The sequence below is a fragment of the Phoenix dactylifera genome, chromosome 15 (assembly GCF_009389715.1).
Source record: "Phoenix dactylifera cultivar Barhee BC4 chromosome 15, palm_55x_up_171113_PBpolish2nd_filt_p, whole genome shotgun sequence".
Taxonomy (NCBI): domain Eukaryota; kingdom Viridiplantae; phylum Streptophyta; class Magnoliopsida; order Arecales; family Arecaceae; genus Phoenix; species Phoenix dactylifera.
The window spans coordinates 11,041,232-11,063,022 of NC_052406.1; the positions used below are offsets into that span (position 1 = coordinate 11,041,232).

The 21,791-nt window shown below is 36.8% G+C and overlaps 2 protein-coding genes across 2 annotated transcripts; both read left to right on the forward strand.

The window, feature by feature from the left end:
• The first annotated feature begins 1,687 nt into the window (after positions 1 to 1,687).
• On the forward strand, positions 1,688 to 8,111 carry LOC103711553 (transcription factor bHLH110). The gene is made up of 7 exons (XM_008797746.3): positions 1,688 to 2,435; positions 2,902 to 3,502; positions 4,531 to 4,656; positions 4,782 to 4,847; positions 6,335 to 6,400; positions 6,794 to 6,853; positions 7,683 to 8,111. The coding sequence occupies exons 1-7, from the start codon at positions 2,311 to 2,313 to the stop codon at positions 7,821 to 7,823; spliced, it is 1,185 nt and encodes a 394-aa protein (XP_008795968.2). The 5' UTR covers positions 1,688 to 2,310; the 3' UTR covers positions 7,824 to 8,111.
• Positions 8,112 to 10,087: 1,976 nt separating this feature from the next.
• LOC103711552 (calreticulin-like) lies at positions 10,088 to 19,098 on the forward strand. Its single transcript, XM_008797745.4, has 14 exons — positions 10,088 to 10,300; positions 13,193 to 13,300; positions 14,339 to 14,531; positions 14,731 to 14,989; positions 15,080 to 15,136; positions 15,759 to 15,806; positions 15,909 to 15,995; positions 16,083 to 16,140; positions 16,235 to 16,302; positions 16,393 to 16,488; positions 16,573 to 16,620; positions 16,725 to 16,760; positions 16,848 to 16,910; positions 18,803 to 19,098. The coding sequence occupies exons 1-14, from the start codon at positions 10,210 to 10,212 to the stop codon at positions 18,812 to 18,814; spliced, it is 1,224 nt and encodes a 407-aa protein (XP_008795967.2). The 5' UTR covers positions 10,088 to 10,209; the 3' UTR covers positions 18,815 to 19,098.
• The last annotated feature ends 2,693 nt before the right edge of the window (positions 19,099 to 21,791 follow it).

Below are 21,791 nucleotides of genomic sequence, written 5' to 3' on the forward strand. Positions count from 1 at the left end.
GGGAATCGAAGGAGAAGGAGAGGTAGCAGGTAAGATGATGCTATGGAGAATCTTGCTTACCCTCCCCCTTCGCCCCCAGCCCCATATATACCAGGCTGGGGGGGTTTTCTGGGGATTGGTCATCGTGTGGCACGATGGGGTTGCCACTGACATGGCCGTTACAGGGCGTCGTGGGGCAGCGCCGGGTACGGCCATGGCAGGGCGTAGTGGAGCTCCGCTTCGTACGGTTGTTACAGGGGATCGTGGGGCAGCACCGGATTCGGCCGTCGCAGGGAGTAGTGGAGCAGGGGGCCGCGGCGTGCCTCAGGAGAACAGTCTGTTGTTGTCAAGAGATTGCCGACCCGAGGTCGGATTGCTGGATCAAGGGGCAGCCGACTCGGGGTCGGACTGCGGAGCCGAAGATATCCGACCCGAGGTCGGATTGCTGGATCAAGGGGCAGCCGACTCGGGGTCGGACTGCGGAGCCGAAGATATCCGACCCGAGGTCGGATTGCTGGATCAAGGGGCAGCCGTAGTCTTTCTGGGCGCGCGTGCTGGTCACGTGGGGCATGGTGGCTAAGTTCCCCCGTAACAGGAGCAAGTTGCAAACTAGCATGTTATTCGCCATCTCGGTGTTAAATGTGGTCGGCCACTACCACAATGGAAGATTATCCATCTAAGTATCCCTCATAACATCTACACTTTGCTTGTCTCCAATCAGCCATCTCATATCGGCCATCATCATCGAGGTATGCGCATGGATCTTCCTTCAGATGAAGGAGCTGCTCCGACCAGCTGAATCTCAGTAGTTAAGATTCACAAGTCATACTTAGCTCTCATCACAGAACTTTAGATATTGTTGGGCTTAAGCAAATATCTTGCAGCATGCCTAGCAATCAAGGTCTCTCTTCTGACTAGCAGGGATTGAATGCCAAAACCACCATCTCGCAGTAGTCGATAGATCAGACCCTAAGCAACTAGGTGCACCTTGCGTCCGCCACCATGCAAACCCTACAAAAAGTTCTGCTCAAGAGCGAGGAGGCTATTTCAGCTCTTTTCCTTTGAACATTCTCATATATATTTTATGTAATCTTCGTCTTCATTTTCCTCTTCAGAAAATAGTGAGAAACCTACCAGTCATTGCATGAAAAAAAACCCATACATGAAAATTAATTTCTAACAACTATAATAGTTGTTTTGATGTCTCATGAATATTATTTACAAATACAATAGCTTGAATAAATATAACTATTATGCATATACCTTGGGGCAGTTGCTCATGATATTTATAATTTCATAGGCATAATAGTGGTTACCAAATATGTTCAACTTAAATAGCTTTTTTGAAAAAGTTTTAACTTTTATCTAGTAATACATAAACAATTTAGCAACAACATTAGATCATTATAAAAAGCTTTAATGGCAATTATAACAATTTTTAATGGGTTTTCAACTAAAAGAGTAAACCTTGCATAGTTTTGGGTACTACAATACCTATTTTATTCATCTACAGTTTTACATCATCTTTTTTAGTGAAGACTTGCATGCAATGTTATTGAGTACGTTAGCTGTCGACTCTGTATCAGTAGAAATCATTAGCTTTATTATTTCTTTGTTTATTCCAAAATGATGCATTTAATACATATACCTCGCATACCTTAGATTCCATGTGTTAAGACATAGAGCTCCGACCATGTTGAGAGTTGTGCGGGGGGTGGGAGAGAGAGAGAGAGAGAGAGAGAGAGAGAGAGAGCGAGAGAGAGAGGCTTGAGTGATATCATTGCCTTCTCTTGAGGGGTCTTTGCTGAAAAGCCTTGGGATTGAAAGCACAGTTCTTAATCATGGCGGAGGAGCTATAATCATCCCCCTGTAATTGCCAGCGACTGCAACATCTTCATATAAGAGCAAGAAAGAAAAAGAAAGTATAGAAAGAAAGGAACAGCCTGGAGAGAGATAGAGAGAGATGATTTCTTGTCTTCAATTTCAGTGCTGCAGAAAGTTCTTCTGAAAAGAAAAGCTAGAAGAGACAGACCCGCACACAAGAGAGAGAGAGAGAGAGAGAGAGAGAGAGAGAGAGAGAGAGAGAGAGAGCTTTGAAGGGCGGGTACACCTTCCTTCCCCCCTTCTCTACTTCAATAATCTCGGGGAGTAAAAGTATGGGCTTGAAAAAGCAAAGAGGAAAGTGAGTAGAAAAGTTGAAAAAGGGAGAAAGATTTGAGAGCATCTGCTTACATTTTTCTTTGAGTGGACTCTGAGATTCCAAAGCTCCAATAGTCTTTTTTCTCTTCCTCTCTTTTTTTTTCTTGGGACTATCAAGCCGTTTAAAACATCATGATGGAGCCTTCAAATCTAGATCACCACCACCACCAAGAAGAGCTTCATGGGTCCTCTTTAGCAGCAGCTCCATCTTTCCATGGTCTTGGAGGCAACCATGAGTGGAGCCAAAGTCTTATGTTGTAGGTCTTTTGAATAACTGAGTTCTGTTCCTTCATATATACTTTCCTGGTTGTCTTTGTTTTTTTGCACAAGAGAGAATTTTGAGTCTTAAATTTATATTTTCGAAAGAGGACATCTGAACACACTTGCATTTAATTCCTAGGATTTGGAAGTTTCTTGCTTGGTTGTTTGTTCCTCCTATTTTCATTATTTATCCTAGGGATTTGTAACCCCATAAACATAAGAATCTTAGGAATTAAGTAGAAGCCTCATAGTCACTTAGGGCTCTATTTTAGATTATGACCTCAAATAGATATAGAAGGTTGTTTTCATTGCATGATATAAGAAACAGAAGGATGTTTTCATTGTATGATAAGAGGCTATCCGCACTCCAAGAGTTCTTGAACTCCACAGTTGCTATAAGACATCTGTAACACCTATATGGATCTTCTCCAGAATCTCTAAGCTTGACTGGGTTTTGTGCAGAAACTGTGGTGACTTCATATCCAACGCCACTGGAGTCCTCTCAAGCCAAAGAGATTATAGACCAAGTAGTGAGATCCCACCTCCTCCTTACAACTCACAAATGGTCCAAGACTTAGGGTTTCACTGGGCTGGCAATGCCGAGAGCTTCATGAACCAGTCAGCTCGCCAGCTCAACCTTGCAAAGATCAAAGAGGAGCTACCAGACTCTTTCCCAAAGCTTAGAGGGGTATTTACCACTGAAGACTACCAATTAGAGGAGAAGCTCTTCAGAACATTGGCATCAGATTGCCAGATCAATGGCCTTCAGCCTCCTACAGACTTGTTGGAAGCCCCAAGCTTGGTCAATTTTGGAAGTGGCAGAGGAAACCTCAGCGTGGTATTTCCGACAGCTAATATTTCGAACCCATGTCCCTCTCTACCAACATTCCCGGGATCCTCAGGCATGGAACTTCAGGCTTTGGATCTCTTGGCTTCAGCTAGATTCGGTCGGAGCTTCTGCCAACCTTCGCCCGGTGGTATGGGTTTGTTAAGAGAAGATGCACCTTTTGGGCTTGGCCATCTCCATGAACCAGCTCAAGGACCAACGCACAGTCACCATGAGGTGCGCAAGCCCTTCACTTCCTTCTTCAACATAAATAATAGCAGGAATTATGATAATTATGATAAGAATAATATTGATTGATAATTGCATGAAGATGAGACTAATGTTAACAGAATTTGACAATACTGATGAGAGCATAGTCAAGCTTGGGCACCATCATACCAACACTGGAGCAAATAATCCAATCACGGAAAATTATTGTTGTTTGTTGCTGTGGTTATATAAAATCAAGCATCACCACCACTAGCACCACCGTTCAATTAAACAACTGCTATCATTACTGTGCTCATCCCTCCCCACTAATCTTGTTTCCATAATCATCATTGGCATACTCATAAATTTATTGAGCTTATATTTTAACTTTTGGATGCATTGGTAGTCTATACATAAATATTGACAACCATGCTTGAATTAATTTTTTTTAATTGTCGAAAGCTATTTTCTTGGTTTCTTTTTTCTCATAGATATTAATAAGTGTGTTTTTAGCACGAGTGGGATGGTAGTAAGCACTAGCATCCGCATCCTAATATATTACTTGGTTAGTTTAAAACGAATATATGGATGGTTCCTCGGAAGAAGTAAAGAAAGTGAGATCAAACTTTTGTACCATGCTCTCTTAATTAATATTCTAGCTGACACTGGACAGTACCAAAGAATAAATATTTTTGGCAGGATACTAAAAATTTACTAATAAAAATTTTGTTACTTGAGTTTACCATCTTGTTGGAGTCTGTGACGTATGAAATGTAGAGACTTTCGCGTCCTCATTAATTATTTTTCACCGATGGATTGGAACCACAAAGCAAAGGTACATGATGTCCTTTGTGTTTTTTAACTTTCTTTCTCACCTCATACCAATGGGCCATAAAGGTACATAGCTCTTTTCAGCTTTATAAGTGACAATGCGTCGTCTTTACAGAAGAAGACCGTGAAAAAATATATGAGAAAGTAAATATGTATGCTGTTTAGGGTTCCATGTGCATCAATCAAACCAAAAAACTGACCTTTTGACTGTTGCTCCGTTGAAGATGCCATCTTTAGTCTGTGGAGTTGCAGAAGCAAAGAGAGCTAATAGCATTTTGGAGCACAAAGCATCTCAAACAGCACCAAAAAAACCTCGGTTCGAGTCCCGTTCTTCATTCTCTCCCTTCAAGGTACGGATGAATTATAGCAGATACATACAACTAAGACTTTCCAAGGATAACTGTGGTGCTCTACATCTTTGTTATTCCTTCTCTTTCTTCTTCTGAATACTACTATTTGGGATTACAAAAAACAGGTGAGGAAGGAGAAATTAGGTGATAGGATCGCAGCTCTTCAGCAGCTGGTGGCACCTTTTGGCAAGGTACATCCCACTGCCTCTATAAGTCCAATGGAGAGTTCTCAGTCTTCAGTGACAGTGACCTCAGCAGTTATGGAATATTTATGGTTTTGGTATATATGGTTCTTCTATTCCCCTTTTCTTCTTCACTAGCACAAGAGATCTTGTTTATGAAGTGTTGATGGAACATAGTGTTTGGGATCTCTTACAAGTGCCATTAATTTTCTTGTGAGGGGTTGATGGGAGAGATGAGAGTTCCCTTTTTTCTTCACTCATCCCCTGCCCTTCAAATTGTAGCAGAACAGATCAAATAGTTATGTTTGTGGGCTTTTCTGCAGCAGACCGTATCCATGTGCAAAGCATGTCAGATGGAAAATAATTTTTAAAAAAAACAAAACTAATAGCTTAAAAAGGAAACAAGAAGGCAAAAAGTAATAAAAAAAGTAAATCTGGAAAGAAAAGACCGCTAGAAGTACAAAACAGTTACATAGAAAAACAAATGAAATATAAAAACAATAATCTGCAAATACAAGTCAAATACAAAAAAAGAACAAAAACACAAATTAATCCACAAAGAAATAAAAAAGAGTAAAAACAACAATATAAAAAGAAAAGTGCAGAAATAAGAGTAATTTACAGAGATAAAAAGAAAATAAAAATAAAAAATGAAATAGGAAAATAAAAAATGATACTAAAATTACAAATATATGCATGTCTAAGAGAAATAGATTGAGTTTAAATTCTTGGTAATTTTTAAATGTAATCGCCTAATACATAAAAATGATTCTAGATGCCATTTTGTATGTCTTAAAATATCAAAGAAACATTTGAAATGATCAATATGTAATTAGATCAAGCATATTTTACTGAACAAGATAACACGTAGTGTTATCAAACAATATTATTGTCTTGACTACTAGATTTTAATGATGTTTGCTTGTATAAAAAATTTTCAAGGTGTATGACTATTGTAGGTATGAAACTATTTCTTCTTCAATGAAAGAATATCATCATAGATAGAGAGGTGCCATTTTTTTTTGTAAAAATAGGAATTTGACATTTATGCTACTATTTATCAAACTAAAAAGACTTTTCCCCTTCTTTGAAGTATAAATGATACCAATATAATTATCCACATTGAGTTAAAATTTTTGTTTTTTAAAACAACAAGTGTTCTTTGGGTATCAAATGAAAGTTTAGTGGATACACGTACACACATAAACATACATACATACATATGTACACACACATATATATATGTTAGACTTTCTTAATCACTGAACCTAGTTTAATATAAACAATCTAGTATATTAAAATTCTTTGATATATTTGTTTTTTTTTTCTGTTGTATTTTTTCCAAGGGAAGAGGAACCCAAAACATCCTTTAGAAAGAGAATTTAGTTTTCTAATTTTCTAATTGGGGGATATCATTTGTCATTCTGTACTAACTATATTTAATTTTTCATCTAAGTTTTATACTGATATAAAATTATATGGTTGGTGATGTATAGACGGATACAGCATCAGTGCTAATGGAGGCCATTGGATATATTAAATTTCTTCAACACCAGATTGAGGTAATCACCATTCTTATATAGCATAAATACTTGAGTTGAAATTAATTATATAGTAAATGTATCATTTGGCATAATTTTCCATCAATAGTAATGTACAAAATAGCGATGTTCCTTATTATAAGTTATTGGATGTAAATAGTTTTTATCAAATAATTTATATTATTGAATGGTTAATTGTTATGGATAATATTGCTTTTATAAGAGCAAAAACTTTTAAATGATGGCCAAGTAGTTACAACTTATTGAAAATTTACAAAATACAACACTAAATATTATACATTAGTTCTTTTATATGTAGTACTTGTACATGTTTTTATCTTGAAAATGAGTATTGGTTTTGCTAGAGTTCTATGTTCTTTATTTTTTTAAGAATATTTTTTACTTATTTTGCAGACACTAAGTGTACCTTACATGAGGTCATCCAACAATAAGAAATCAAGGACAATGCAAGGGGTATGTATTATCTTTCCATTTGATATTAAAAAATTAATAAATTGTATACTATACACTTTGTCTTCTACTACCCATTTTATTCTATATAAATATTTATTTCAAAATTTCATATGAATAAAAGATAACTGCCACCATTCAAACTAATTTTAATCTAAAATGTTACAAATTCAAGTCCAATGTGTGTGTTTCCAAGCTTGTGGGGCGGTATGTTTTGGACCTAAAAGATGTTGTTGAAATATTATAATCATATCTATGCAGTTGCATGAATACACAAACATGCAAATAGGAAGGATGAGAGAGTTATAAGAAGGCTTTTTGTTCCTATAAAGCATTTCATAATTTTAATTTAACAGGATTAAGTTTAATCACTTATGAAAATCTATGATAAAATAAAAATTATTATTTTGGCACATATTAACATTGTAATAGAGTTGCTCTAGTGTTCTAATAATCACTATTAGAATTCTAGATGAAAGAGATTTTTACCAAAGAAGTGGATAAAATCATCTTCAATCATGTTCACGAATAACCTCAATTTTTACAAATACTTTCTCTATGAGGTCTAAGTAAATATAAGAAAATTAAAGCTGAGTTCGCGTGTCACCTTGAAAACTTCTTAGTTGTTATATATTTAAAGAAATAAAATATCCAAATACTTTGTTTATTGGATTGTCGTAATAAATATCTTAAAGTGCTAGATGGCAAAGCATACCAAGGTGGAAAAGCAAAGAGAGCAACATTAGTCCTTTGAATTGTAAAATTAAATCTTGTATTTTTCTCAATATGCACATTATTTTTCTTAAACTTAACATTTCATTTTTAAATCTAGGTATCTGATGAGGACAAAGATGAATCTAAACTAGATCTAAGGAGCAGAGGACTTTGTCTTGTGCCTTTGTCATGCACTTCATATGTCACAAGTGATAATGGAGGAGTTTGGTCACCACTGGATTATAGGAGAAGTGCTTGAATCAAATATGTTGCTAAAAGGAGTTGTACATGCTTTAAAGCAAGCAACCATTTGTTGGTTAATTGAAGAATGATTCATTTTCTCTCTATTCTTTTATCTATGTCAATCAATTATAATGATCTTAGCATAGCTACTGATCACAAGCTTAAGATCTAAAAAGAGTGATATTGTGTTGGAAAGACAAGACAATTTTGCTCCATTAATGATGTAGATTTATGCTTCATGAACAATTTATAAACATTATCTCCATGGATTAGAAGAAGTTAATTGGCCTCATTCTTTGACATATTCTTATTACATATTTAGACATGCTTCTAATTATGCAGTACAACCTGTTGTCTGTCCAAATTTTTGTTATCAAATCAAATGCTTTTGTAAATAGTATTGATATTGTAACCTTTGGAAAACTTTTATAAAATTAAGCATGAGCTTGACACATAACTACTCTCCTGTGTGTGTAGAGAGAGAAATTAAAAATATCAAAAGTCCTTAATCTAATAAATGTTTAAAACCTCTATAAAATTAGCGTACAATGACCTTTGATAAACCCAACGGCCAAGAACATAGCAACTAGAGCGTTTGAGTTTTGATAACACAAGCACCAGCTTTAGTTAGAATTATTTTGTTTCCTAGACCAATAAGTTAAACGAATTAAATTAGAGCAAAAATCTCAAGCAATCCTGCTATAAGATCCATCGGCCCAAAAGTAGATCAAATTACTGTAGTTATTATAAGAAATCTTTTCACATTCAATTTCACCTTCAAATCGTATTAGAATCTTCTTTTATTAATGAACAAATTATCCCATCATTTCACAACTATGCAGGCCAAACTTAATATCCTCAAATCTATGAGTGGTCAATGCTATACCATGTCATCTTCATGGAAGTAGCTTCAACATGCTTTCAGGATTTCATATTAACTATATCACATCTCTCATAATGATAACACATTACATGATGATGAAAATTTCAAATTATTTACATCACATCTCAACAACCTAGAAAATAGCCATAAATAAGTGCTATGTTGAGTAATTTGGATAAAGTTAAAATAGATAGAAGTCATGTAATTCTTGCCAAGCTTAAAAGTATATGGCCGTGATAGGCTTTACTGAGTGTGAAGGTACAGAGTAAAAGGGAGAGTACAACCATGACGTACATAGGCAAGCTGAAGAATTAAACCTTGGTTGTGATTAGCTACAAAGTGAAGATGGTCGGTAGAAGATCAAAAATGATTGAATTAGTATGAGAAATCTTCAAGTACAAGGGACTATATCTTAGGCCGAAGTAAAAGAAACGGTTAATATAAGCCATGATCAATAAGATGTGATTATCAATCTCACAGTTAATGCAAGGTGATTGTGCGATCGAATATATACGTGTAGTGGAAGACAACTATGATCAATTATCAAACCGCTAAAAATAGAGGCCAAATATGGATAGCAACTGTACATAATAATATAATCAGGACGATGTTTTTTTTGAATAGATCATAGTAATTAACTGTAGTAGAATGATATTATCACGACACATACGTTGTTGAATATATCATGGTAATCCACTGTAGTATTGCATAACTATCAGGTCCCCATGGATGGCATACTTATCTCATATACGTCAGCCTAGCTCATGTGGGAATTACAAAATACAAATATGCACTTCTATTTGAAGAACTAATCATAAGGTCGTACAAATCCTATTCTACTTAGGTTAATAATTTGCTAAAACTAGTCTTCAAAGTCGGGCAATATAATGCATGATACGGCAAAGTTCAAAAAACATGGAGTGAGCATTGCTCTTTTTAATTTCAGAGGGCCGGCCACTAAATGTACACAAAACCACCATCCTATGTTCACTTTCTTAAACAAAACCATTTATTGTTTATATAAATATATTTATTATTTTTAAATCTATTTGGTTGACAGGATAATAGGCACTCAACAAATTCTTTTGCTAATTTGGATAAGTAAGTAGCGTGACAGGTAACATGGCTTTTTTTTTGGGTACATCATATTCATGGTAGGTAACACGGTAAATGGAGCGGGGATGGGGGTTGTATCTCTCGCGCCAAAGATACAATCTGAACCGATGGATCGCGCAATCGTCGCTTGATCCATGCAGCCTATGAACGATGGAGTCCGGAGTGCCTTAAGATCTGTGTGGAGCGCGATCCAACGGACGATGACCGAACGAAGACCAAACATTCTATCGCGCGAAAGATGCAACCTGAGCCGATCGAGGGGAGCATCTTTAGTCATTTAGTGGGAGGCCTGAAACCTAGGGGCAGCATTACGGGAAAGTCACCCTCACTCGTGGGTCGTTTAAATACCCCTTTCGGTCCTTGGTCAGCTCCTACCCAGCTCTCGTGCGAGGCCGCAAAGAAGATGGAGAGAAGGGGTCTCCTTCGCCTCTGTCCTCTTATCGCCCTTCTCTGCCTCGCCTCTGCCGAAGTCTTCTTCGAAGAGCGCTTCGATGGTACGATCGTTCGATCTCCTTTCTTTCATCTCTGCCATCATTGATCTCAACTCGTCTCTTGTTTTCTTGATCTCGTTCTTCATCTCTGCGATGATATATCTAACCGACGGATCCGTGGTTCCTCGATCGATCTTATCTGTTTCTGCGATCAGTCTCCTCGGATAGGTCGATCTTGGTGACGTTGGATCGAATCAGATCAAGTTCGTTCTTGCGATCGTTTGAGTGTCCGATCTTGGAAAATTAGGGTTTGCCAACTTGTTGTAATCTTTTCCATTGGAAGAATTCGTTTCATGAAACATGTTTCTGCAATTCTGTGATGATCTTGGACGTTTTTGTGGTTTCTAGTTTCTTATGGACACGCCTGTAGTTGCATTTGTTCTGTTATGTCAATAGCACGTTATACTTTAAGCGTGATTAAGAAAAGCAGATGGGTTAATTGAAGTAGTGATGAAGTTGTAAGGACCCGTGCGGTCATGTGTTTAGTCGCACATCGGTTATAGGAGATCTTGGGTACTAACCAAGAAATCCAAAAAAATGTCAACCAGCTAGCCATTTTGGGTGAGGTCCTAGATTATTACAAATGGTATCAGAGGGGACTTAGCGAGCTAATCATGGTGCTTGTAATTAGATTTGAATAGATTGTAATCCTTAGCCTGACGAAGACGTTAGAGCTTGAATGGAAGAGTATGTGAGGACCTATGCAGTCGCATGTTTAGTTCCATATCGGTTAGTCACCATCGGTTATTCGCTAAGAAGATCTTGAGTACTTATACAGGACTAAGGAACCCTAAATATCATTTTGGGTGAGGTCCTGGGTTGTTGTAGAAGTTCTATGAATAGTCCATGAAGTGCCATTTTGGGTGAGGTCTTGGGTTGTTATAGAAGTTCTATGAAATAGTCTATGAAGTTTTGAGTGTGGAACTATAGGGTTACATAATCTGATTTGATCTTTTCAGTTGGCGTATCTTGGAAATGAAACATGGTTCTATGATCTTGGGGTGATATTGAATGTTTTGTAGTTCTGTATTTCTTCAAGGAATCATTGATATTTATGCTTTAATTATGAATTGGAATGTTTTTGGTATTGTAATTGTTGTGAAGTCAGTATGTCTAGTAAATGCAGGATTATGGTTTTCTGTGGATAGTGGATGATGTTTACATTGGATTTTTACTGAATTACATTCATCTTGATTTGCCCGGTGTTACATATTTCATGTGTTTAGAGGAAGCTGAATTTTAATGCAAATTTTGTCAACTCTGCAAGACCTAGTTTGTTGCTAAAACATGTTGCGACTACATTTTCGATGCCAAAACATGGTATTACTAAAGTAGAATGGATTTACTTTTATGATAAGAAGGATAGAGGTACTGTTATTTATAAGGTGGTCTACGTTCAAATGCTTTTTGGCATAATGCGGTGAGTGACAACCACAACTAAGACTATATGAGTGAAACAACCTCAACTTTGGTTAAAATATGAGAGTAGTTGTTGTTTGTTTAAGGTTTCCCTACTGATTGCAGTTCATTTGTTTTGGTCTTAGCTAACAGATTGTATATGCATCTTTTATGTTTTGCATATGAATAGAAGGATATTTATTATTGGAATTATTGTGGAAGCAGTATGGTATGCCGAACTAGCCCGTACCGGTTCCTGACCGGTCCGAGCCGGAACCGAGCAGTAAATCCACTGTACCGAGAACCGCACCCCGCGCATGAGACAGCACGCCCGTAGGGATGCGAGCTGGGAACCGCACCTTGCGCGGTTCCCCGCACAATTCCGCCCGCGTGGGGTCCCTGCGCAGGGCCTTTAATGCCACAAATATTTAAGCTACTCTGTGGCATCTAACGTGCGCGCACGCTCGCGGACCCTTCTTTTTTCTTTCGCGCCTCTCTGTTCGCCGATTCGATACCGGTCCGAACCGGTACTGTACCGTTCCGGTAGGCGACCGGTACGCCTACCGGTTCCGGTATGGTGTACCTTGGAAAGCAGTGGGTCTTGTACACCTGAACTTAATGATATTTTATGTAAAACTGTACCAGGTACAGAATGAAGCCGGGTATTTATAGGATTGCTCATTTGAACAAAGGTTCTGTAGATCTACGAGACCGATTACAGTGGAATCAAGAAACTTTGGCTTGAGTCAGTTTGAAAAGATTCAGCATTGATTTAGTAGAATGCATTCAGTTTATAATGAAAAGAATGATATCTATCAGCTTATTCAATTATATTAGGGTTAATGACTTAATGCAATTTCTTGAGATACCATGGTGATGAGTTAGACATATCAAACAAACTCAAGACTAGGTGAGAGAAAAATGAGTTCAAGTTAATTTATGATTAATAAATGTAAATGAATTATTTGGTTCTTTAAACCTATTATGCTGACTTTTATATTCACCCAAGAACATATATTTAATAACCAATGGATTCATCAATTAGTGCCTATAAGGGGTTACAGACAGATTTGGATTGCATATCTGAATACATTTTAGTCCTTAGCTTTTTAAATTTAGTGATCTAGACTTATATCATGAGGACCCTTAAGCCATAACCTATGGTATCTGTTATTTTCATAGAATACTGCAAAATAAAAATAGGTAACAGATTCATGTCAACGCATCTCATGAAACTTCTAGTATATTTGCCAACTCAGATTTCCTATGAACTTGTGGAACCCACTGAAACAACGGCATGAGGAAAATTAGCCTGTTTCTTTTATTTGTGCACACAGTTTCATTGTTGTTTTGGATTCTCATTGCTGTTTTGGATTCTGTGAACATTGTCTAAATTCCTTTCATGCATCTAAGTGTAATTATACATTTTTTTTGAATATCATCATTTTAGACATGATAATTATTTTATCAATTGCTTTCTTCTCATTGGTCATTAAGATGGATGGGAGGATCGCTGGGTGAAATCTGATTGGAAAAAAGATGAAAACATGGCTGGAGATTGGAACCACACATCTGGAAAATGGAGTGGTGATCCAAATGACAAGGGTATGTTTTCTTTTTTACTTTTTCTCTCTAGTCATTTTTTGGATGTATGGAGCCTTAACTTTTCATGTTAGTTTGCTTAGTCATCATATTGATCTCTTTCAAGAGGAGAATGCAAATATTTTTGTTTATAATCATTATATGCCATTGCTTTGCATCAGCTTGAAAAGTGCAAACTACTAGGTACTATTGGAAATTGGAACAAGATTGCATAGTTGATCTGGGTATAAGAAGTTCAATCCATAGCCCAGTAGAAAGAAAGTTAATTTACTTGCTACTTAGAAAGTAAAATGTAAATGATCTCATCTCCCATAGTTAGCTATAATCTTTTTTTTCTTTTTCAAGAAAAAGTTAGGAAGCCCTAACCTGCTCTCATGGTTAGCTATACTGTTCATTGCATAGTTTGAAGAATAACCGATGGACTTTTTGTTCCTTGTAATTTCTGGTTTCTTTTTCTTCTGGCATTTCACTAACACCAACGATAACCTTATTGTGATTCTTTTTTTAAGCTAGAAGGATCAATGTCTGGCTAGTTTTTTCTTTTTATGCAATAATACATAGTGCAAAATATTTTCTTTTGCATTTTGTGAATTGGATTCATTCCCCTTCTTGGTAATCATATATTTCCCATATGCTGACATTGGGCTTTGCTATGTAACTTCAATAACCATTTCTTGAGGACTTCTATCATTTATGAGTTATGACCTTCTTTAGTACAGCTAATTCTCTTACAAATGCGCAGGATGATCATCATTGAAAGGGGTTATTTGGTTGTTGAAAATTGATATACTAACATGGCATATTCCTCCAAGAAGAGACTATTGGCCTATTGTTTCAGCATATTTTAATGTATTGGATTGACTGAAATCAGGATTGAAAGTTGGCCCATGGAGCTGATTTTACATTGATTCAGGCTGGGCTTGTTGAGAACTCTGGATTTCTTTTGCCCAATCTCAACCAATTTCCATCTCTATGCTGTTTGTTAAATTGAAAAGAATTTTGTGAACTTTAAAATATAGTGGATTATTTTCATGTGCACAGGTATCCAGACTTATCCAGATTATAGGTTTTTTGCCATCTCTGCGAAATTTCCAGAGTTTAGTAACAAGGACAAAACACTGGTTTTCCAATTTTCAATTAAGCATGAGCAAAAGCTTGATTGTGGTGGTGGATATATGAAGTTGCTTAGTGGTGAGGTTGATCAAAAAAAGTTTGGAGGGGAAACACCTTATAGGTAACCATGATTCATTTAAATCTCTAAAATTTATAGTCCTTGAATTGTTCATGCTATTTCATTTATTTCATTTTGATTTATCTTTGCTTACATAAGACAACTGCCACTAAGTCTCTTTCTTGATGAGTTTGATTGAATGTCGTTTTATTAAATTTTCATTTTATCAAGCTTCTGTTGACTGTTACATTGTCGAATGCAGCATAATGTTTGGACCAGATATCTGCGGTTACACCACGAAGAAAGTCCATGCTATACTGACTCGTAATGGAAAAGGCCACTTGATAAAAAAGGATATTCCTTGTGAAACAGATCAGCTAACCCATGTTTACACTTTCATCATCCATCCTGATAATACATACAGCATACTGGTTGACAATAATGAGAAACAATCTGGGAGCCTTTACTCTGACTGGGACCTGCTCCCCCCAAAGGAAATTAAGGACCCTGAATCCAAGAAGGTCAAAATACAAGAAAATTTTGTTAAAAATCTGTAAGCAAGCATGTCTGATATTTTCTCATGAAAGTCTATTCCGTTGCTGATTTTACAGCCAGAAGATTGGGATGATGTGGAATATATACTGGACCCTGAGGACAAAAAACCTGAGGTATATATTGCACACTGTAAATTTTTTATTTCTATGTCCCAACCTCACCTTTATAGATAATATTGCCTTTTGTCTTGCACAGTTGTATGTCTATTTCTAACACTGATTGCATGTAAGTAGATAGTTTATGTAGTCATATTATGGATACTCCTGAATTATCCAGGAGATTTTATGATCTGCATATGCTGACAACATGATGTATTTTAAATATGCATCAAATGTGGCTCCCTGATGGCATCAACTGGAGTATATCCACTGTTGAACTAGTCTCTAAGTAGTTGATATTAACCATCAATTTAGTATATAACCCAGATTTAGTCATGGTTTAATGAAATAAAGAGTACCCTTTCGGAATTGCCATTAGATTTTTCAAAATATGTAGATCTTATTTTTGATTATCCTAATTGTTGTTGCAATTCCCTCTTTTCACATACATGGTTCAAATTGTTCTCTCCTCTTGCTGAATATTTGCCAAATTGCTCAAAAAATTATTGCCTAGTTAATCCTGAAAATTCAACTTGGTACAAGGCATTGCAATGTCTGCTATTTAGCATTTGCTTCAAGTTGGACATTCTAGAAGGTTTTCTTGTTATCAGATAATGATTATTTTGTCATATAACAGGGTTATGATGATATCCCAAAAGAAATCCCAGATCCTGATGCCAAGAAGGTATTTATTGATCACTTTGTGTTTAATTTTATTTCTTAAAGCGGGTATGGACTAAAATCAGGGGCATCATGATTCTCATGTAATGAATATGTTGATTTACAGCCAGAGGACTGGGATGATGATGAAGATGGTGAATGGGCTGCCCCAACCATTCCAAATCCTGAGTACAAGGGTCCATGGAAACAGAAGGTACACAAAGCAAGGAAAGAATACTTTCATTGATTGAGTTTCGTGCTCTAGGATTTTTTTTTACTACTTTCTGTGACTTGTTTTCAGAAAATCAAGAACCCTAATTATAAGGGCAAGTGGAGCGCACCAATGACTGACAATCCAGGTTATTTCTTTCTTCCTTAAATCTGCTCAGGCCTTAAAGTTGCACCACTGCTTTCATATTTAATTACAGGAAAGCATGTGGAAATGTTGGACAGATTTCAAAGATGATCCCGACCTCTATGTTTTCCCCCATCTGAAATATGTGGCAATTGAATTATGGCAGGTAAGCCTGCCCTATCATAATTGCATTTTATCTACTGGTAATTATTTAGCACTTAATTTATTCATCTTAATGAATGCCTTGATGTTTCAGGTCAAAACAGGAACCTTGTTTGACAACATTCTGATCTGTGATGACCCTGAATACGCAAAGAAGTTTGCAGAGGAAACATGGGGAACAAACAAGGATGTATGTGGTGGATTCTGTCCTAATTGCAATTGTTGATTCTTCTATCGAAATTTGGACCTTACGCAATTTCTTGGACACTTGTAGGCTGAAAAGGCAGCTTTTGATGAAGCAGAGAAGAAGAAAGAAGAGGAGGTACATATGTAGCTATGATGTTTTTGCTTTTCTGGTATTTGCTAAAATATGTCATCCTTTAATTTACCAACTTTTAATTTGCTGAACTGCCATCTACTCAACAGGAGGAAGCTGATAAGAGTGACATTGACGAATCTGAGGTGAGTTTCTAACTGTGGTTTTGTCTATAGGAATTCCTGCTATCTACATATATGTGTGGCATTGTATAAAACATTTATTTGTTGTAGGATGAGAAAGAGGATAACACTGACGATGGTTCCGAGGAAGAGGAAGATGATGCAAGCCTGCATGTATGTTTTCTCCACACTCCTCTCCCCCCTTTAACACATACATACCCCACCTCCCCCCGTCACCAACCAAATTTTTTTTTCTATTTGTGAATGTCCCTCGGATGTAATTTCATCATAGAGTGTTCTAATAAGTTCGACTTACATCTGGATGCAGAAACACAAGACAGAATAAATTTAAGCCTGTTTTCCTTTCCGTGTATTTTCATTCCAAGAAAGAGGGAACTTCTCATATGCAGATGGCATTTGGAATAAAAGATTAGAAGAATCATATGCATGACTTTTTTTCACCAAATTATCAATGAGCAAAATTTTAATCTTGGCTGAGATCTCATTTTAAACATATCTTTTATGGACACTTACTGGTACAATTTATAAGATATTGGGCTTCATTATATTGGCTAATATGCACGAAACATCCAGAGATACTGGCTGATATGATGTTATTAATATCAGTTGAGTTCTTTTGATCTTTCTTTTTATTGGCTTAAATTGTTTTCTTAATCACTAAATATTAAAACCAAGGCCTCGAGCAATACTAATATATATACATATATATCAGCTGGATATTTTGATATCTTGGCTATTGCATATATGTTGAGATCTCTCGAATCTTTGTTCCACTAAGGTTTCTGAGATATTGGTTGGTCGGTCAGGGATTAGGGGTATAAGACAACCAAACCGGGAGTGATTGGGTAGGAAGGTGTCAAGTGTCTTTCTTCGTATAGTACTTCTACTGTTGTTGTTCTCGTTGTTTATTTTTTTTAATAATCCTTTTTAAATTAAAATAAGAAATTTTGTATTAGTAAAGTCATCATCTTTATTGCTCTCCAATTAAGCATTGTTAGCTATATCCCTTTTAGGAGGATTCCTGCCTCTCTTAAACATCTAAAATTCTGGCTTTTAGGAAGAAAGGCATGAGCTATGGGCTGCAAAACCAACCCAAACTGCTTGGTTTGGGGCGTGTACTGTACTGAACCAATGTGGAACCAGGTCGATTTGCTAGTTAGGTATGGGAATCAGTCCAAACTAGTCTGAACCGAGTAAAACCACTCGATTCTGCTCGGTAAAGACCCATGCCACCCAATTTTTTCTTCCTTTTTTTTGGGGGGGTGGGGGGGGGGGGGGGGGGGGGGGGGGTGGGGTGGGATTATGATGAGAGAGGAAAAAAAAAGAGGCTGACAACTATCTCAGTACAAGGATGCATACTATACCATACCGACCGTACCATATCGGATTGGTAACTTATCAGTGCGATATCCCATACTGAGAGTGGGGACCTTAGCATGAACTGTTGGAACATTTAAAATCTTGGTAAACATTCTAATGGGTTTCAAAGAGTTAGTAATGATGAATACTCTCTATCCGGTTCAGATTTGAACCATTATGTAGCTCCACTGATTCACTTTATCTGGGTTCATATGTCCACTTCTAAAAATTTTCCTTCATCTCAAAGTCATATGGCTAAGCAGGAACTTAGAACCAATATTAATCTCATCCAACATGTTCTCTATTCATGTCAGTCAGTCCATTCAAATTAACTGAGTAGGTTATTTTATGGTCATCAATATAACTGAAAATAATACTCTCATGACATTCATTTGTCAGTTCAGGAAATATTTTTGTATTTATATAATTCATAAATGAAAAACCTGGCTGGCTAATTTCTAACCATCAATTTAGCTGAGAATTTTACTCTATTTAAAATTCACATGGCATTGCAATGTTTTTGTAATTTTGTCATTCGTAAACGAGCAGCAAGACATCATTGTTTCCCTGCTGTAGTATAACTGTGTAAACCTAATATATTGCCAGATTTAATTAATTCTTAAGAGTTGTATATGTTATAATTTCTCTTTCTTTTTATAACTTCTTTTTTTTCTTAATTTTTTCAGGATGAACTTTAAGAGCAGCTGACATCCTGGAGGGTAAGTTTTTTTTTTGTCCGCAGCAAGTGTTCTAATTAGCTATCATTAGAGGAGTCTGATTTTGTCAGCACTTATCTTGTGATGTATGTGCTGCCAGTCAATGAACTGATTTGTTTAGATTAGTCACATACTCAATCTGTAAGTTCTAAAAGCTAAATTTTTGTTCTGAACTCTCCACTGTTATGGCCTGTTGGATATATTTCAGGAAACTATAGCTGTTCATTTAGTGGATGTTTGTTTGAATGATATCCCATATTCAAATTTTTGTTGGTTCCAAAATAAATGGCAGCTGGAAAAGACTCATTGCTGCAGTATCTTTTAGGGGTAGAGTGTATAAATCAAGTTTGCTAGCGTAGATGTCATCTCTGCAGGACAAACAAAGCAGTGTACTGGTGGGAAGCAAAGAAGCAATAGATCAGGTACCTACAATAGATGCCCATTCCCACTGTTGCTTTTCTGGAGCATTGCTTCTAACTTTGTCGATTTTAAAGTTGGTTGATGCCGGGAATTGGGCTGCATTGTTATTGCCTATAAGTATGTTTAATATGCTGCAAGTGTTGTGAAACCTTGGCTGGAATATAGACAGCAAGAAGTAGCCTGTACCAGTACCACTAATGTTAGGTTGGCATGGGGTGGGTGCAGCGGGTGGCTCGTCGTGTCGGTGGATAACGCCATCAGAAAAGGCGGCCGGACCTGCGCAGGATCGTGCCTGTCACAACTGTGTTTACGGTAATCTGTTTCGGTCTGCAACAAATTTCTTGCCACCTTAAATAACTAGAGCAAACTAACCGTAATAAAATGCGGTATTGATTGCATAATCTGTGCGCAGTCATGCGCGGTAGGGTCTAAACCCCGAATAAGTCGCAATATGTGGTTATGGGCTGATCACCATCAAGTGTACCGTGTCGGACTTCAAGCCATCGTCCCATCCATAAATCATTGGCTACAGTCATGACATCATTGAAGGCCGCACAAATTCCATGTATTTCTATCCCCTTGCTTGTGTCGCCGCCATTACATAATTTCCAGTTCGGCATGCGGGAAGATTTCCATGCTTAGGACGTAGGGAGGACGTTACTCATGAGGTCAGTGGTTGACCTAATCATTCAAATCATTAATCGCGGAGAGACTGGAGAGCGCGATGGTTGTTGTGCTTATGTTGCTTGGTCTATTATAAGCTGGCATAATAAGTAGCCAACTTTTTCCTGGTTGGAATGAGTAGCCAGACTTGACTATATGTTCAGCTACGAAAGTAACTCCAGGTTTGGAGCTTGGTCTTAGGACCGCTCCAGTAGGCGCCGGCTAGTCACAGTTAAAGAGGAGACCGTCCCATGATCAACTTAACCATGCAAAAGAATATAACATCTCAACATTAGATTGAAAAAAAAAGGTTGGGGCTTTGACACCCACGGAATAGATATCTCTTTATTTGATGTCCTAATTCTTGATTAAATAAAATGTTTTTTTGAAAAATTAAAACCTCTATTATTTTCTTTGTTCTCTAATCAGTGGTCATAACTATGTCTCAACCAAATAATGTTCATACATTTCACTTTTTGTGTAATGTTAGGTAATAGCAACCCAAGCCGTTATTTTGTTTGCATAGAATTTAATCAAAGACTTGAAAAGACAAGTAGCAGATGCTATTTCTGTGGTAACTTTCTTTTTTTATAGATAGATAGATAGTTAGATAGAGTGAAAAAAAAGCATTTCAGAGGGGTGCGTCATTTGAAAAAATTGTCATTGTTGAAAATCGAAGCCTTCCGTATCACCCTCTTGCAATGTAAACCGCTGTCATTATGATGAACTCTAAAGGCTCATACCAGTAGCTAAAAATGGGCAATAGAGCTTGCAAAACAAGGACTTTTCATAAGGAGCAAAATCAACATCCCTTTAGAGGGTGAGCGACTGCCTCGGGAAAGAATTTATTCCAAAAGGTGACCAAAACAATCAGCTAGAGTGGGAATTGAAATCATTGCTGGTTTCACATGGTTTTTTTAAACCGTCTTGATTCCAATCCACAAATGCGGTTACATTGCATTGAATATGATCTTGAGTTTGGAAACAGGTGTTCATTACATGTTAATAATTGACAATAAAATAAAAATTGTGGTCATGAGATATTACCTTTTGATATGGAAAGCTTAGCAACTCTGCGACATGACACCTTTATATTTTTGTTATTAAGCGCCATAGTGCTTGTTAGGTGAATTGATCTTTTAACAGTGTCTTCCAAAGTCTATAACCTAAAAAGTTGATGGCAAGAAATATTGCAACAAGTATCATAAATTTTGATAAGCCATCCTTATAAATTGTGCAAAATGTAGAACTAACTCATCTAAATAGAACTCAAGGATTTTCGTAACTTTTGCGAACAAAATAGGACCATAGCATTTATGCACTTGCTTACAAGCATCATTTTTTTAATCGATGTCTCCGCTACTTGATCTTTTAATCCAGTATTAATCCATGAGTAATTTTGATTTTTCTCCTTTATCACAAGCTCCTCTATGCGCTACTATTGCAATCGTCCTCTTTCTCACTGACTAGGCCAAACACAAGTATAGGACAAGTAAACCACATTATCTCCTTTCAATATATCACTATGAACCTAGTTGTATACACCAGGAGTGCAAAACTTGGTATAGGTTACATGCAATAAATGTTTAATAGATGGCTATGATTTCATTAATTATAATTAAAATATAATATGTCTAACAATTATTTTTTGGACATTCTGGTTCTAAGTCTTGGACGGTATATTTCTAATTATCTATAGATGGGTGTAATTATAGTGACCATCCACCCCACTCTACGAGAGATATATGGATAATAATAGCACTCTAATCATGGACAAGATTCGTCCATCTTCTGATCTCCTTCTCCTCTCCTGCCACGCGCTCCGATCTTTAAGCAACAAGAGAATTGTGGAGGCTCGCTCACGGTGGCGGCCACG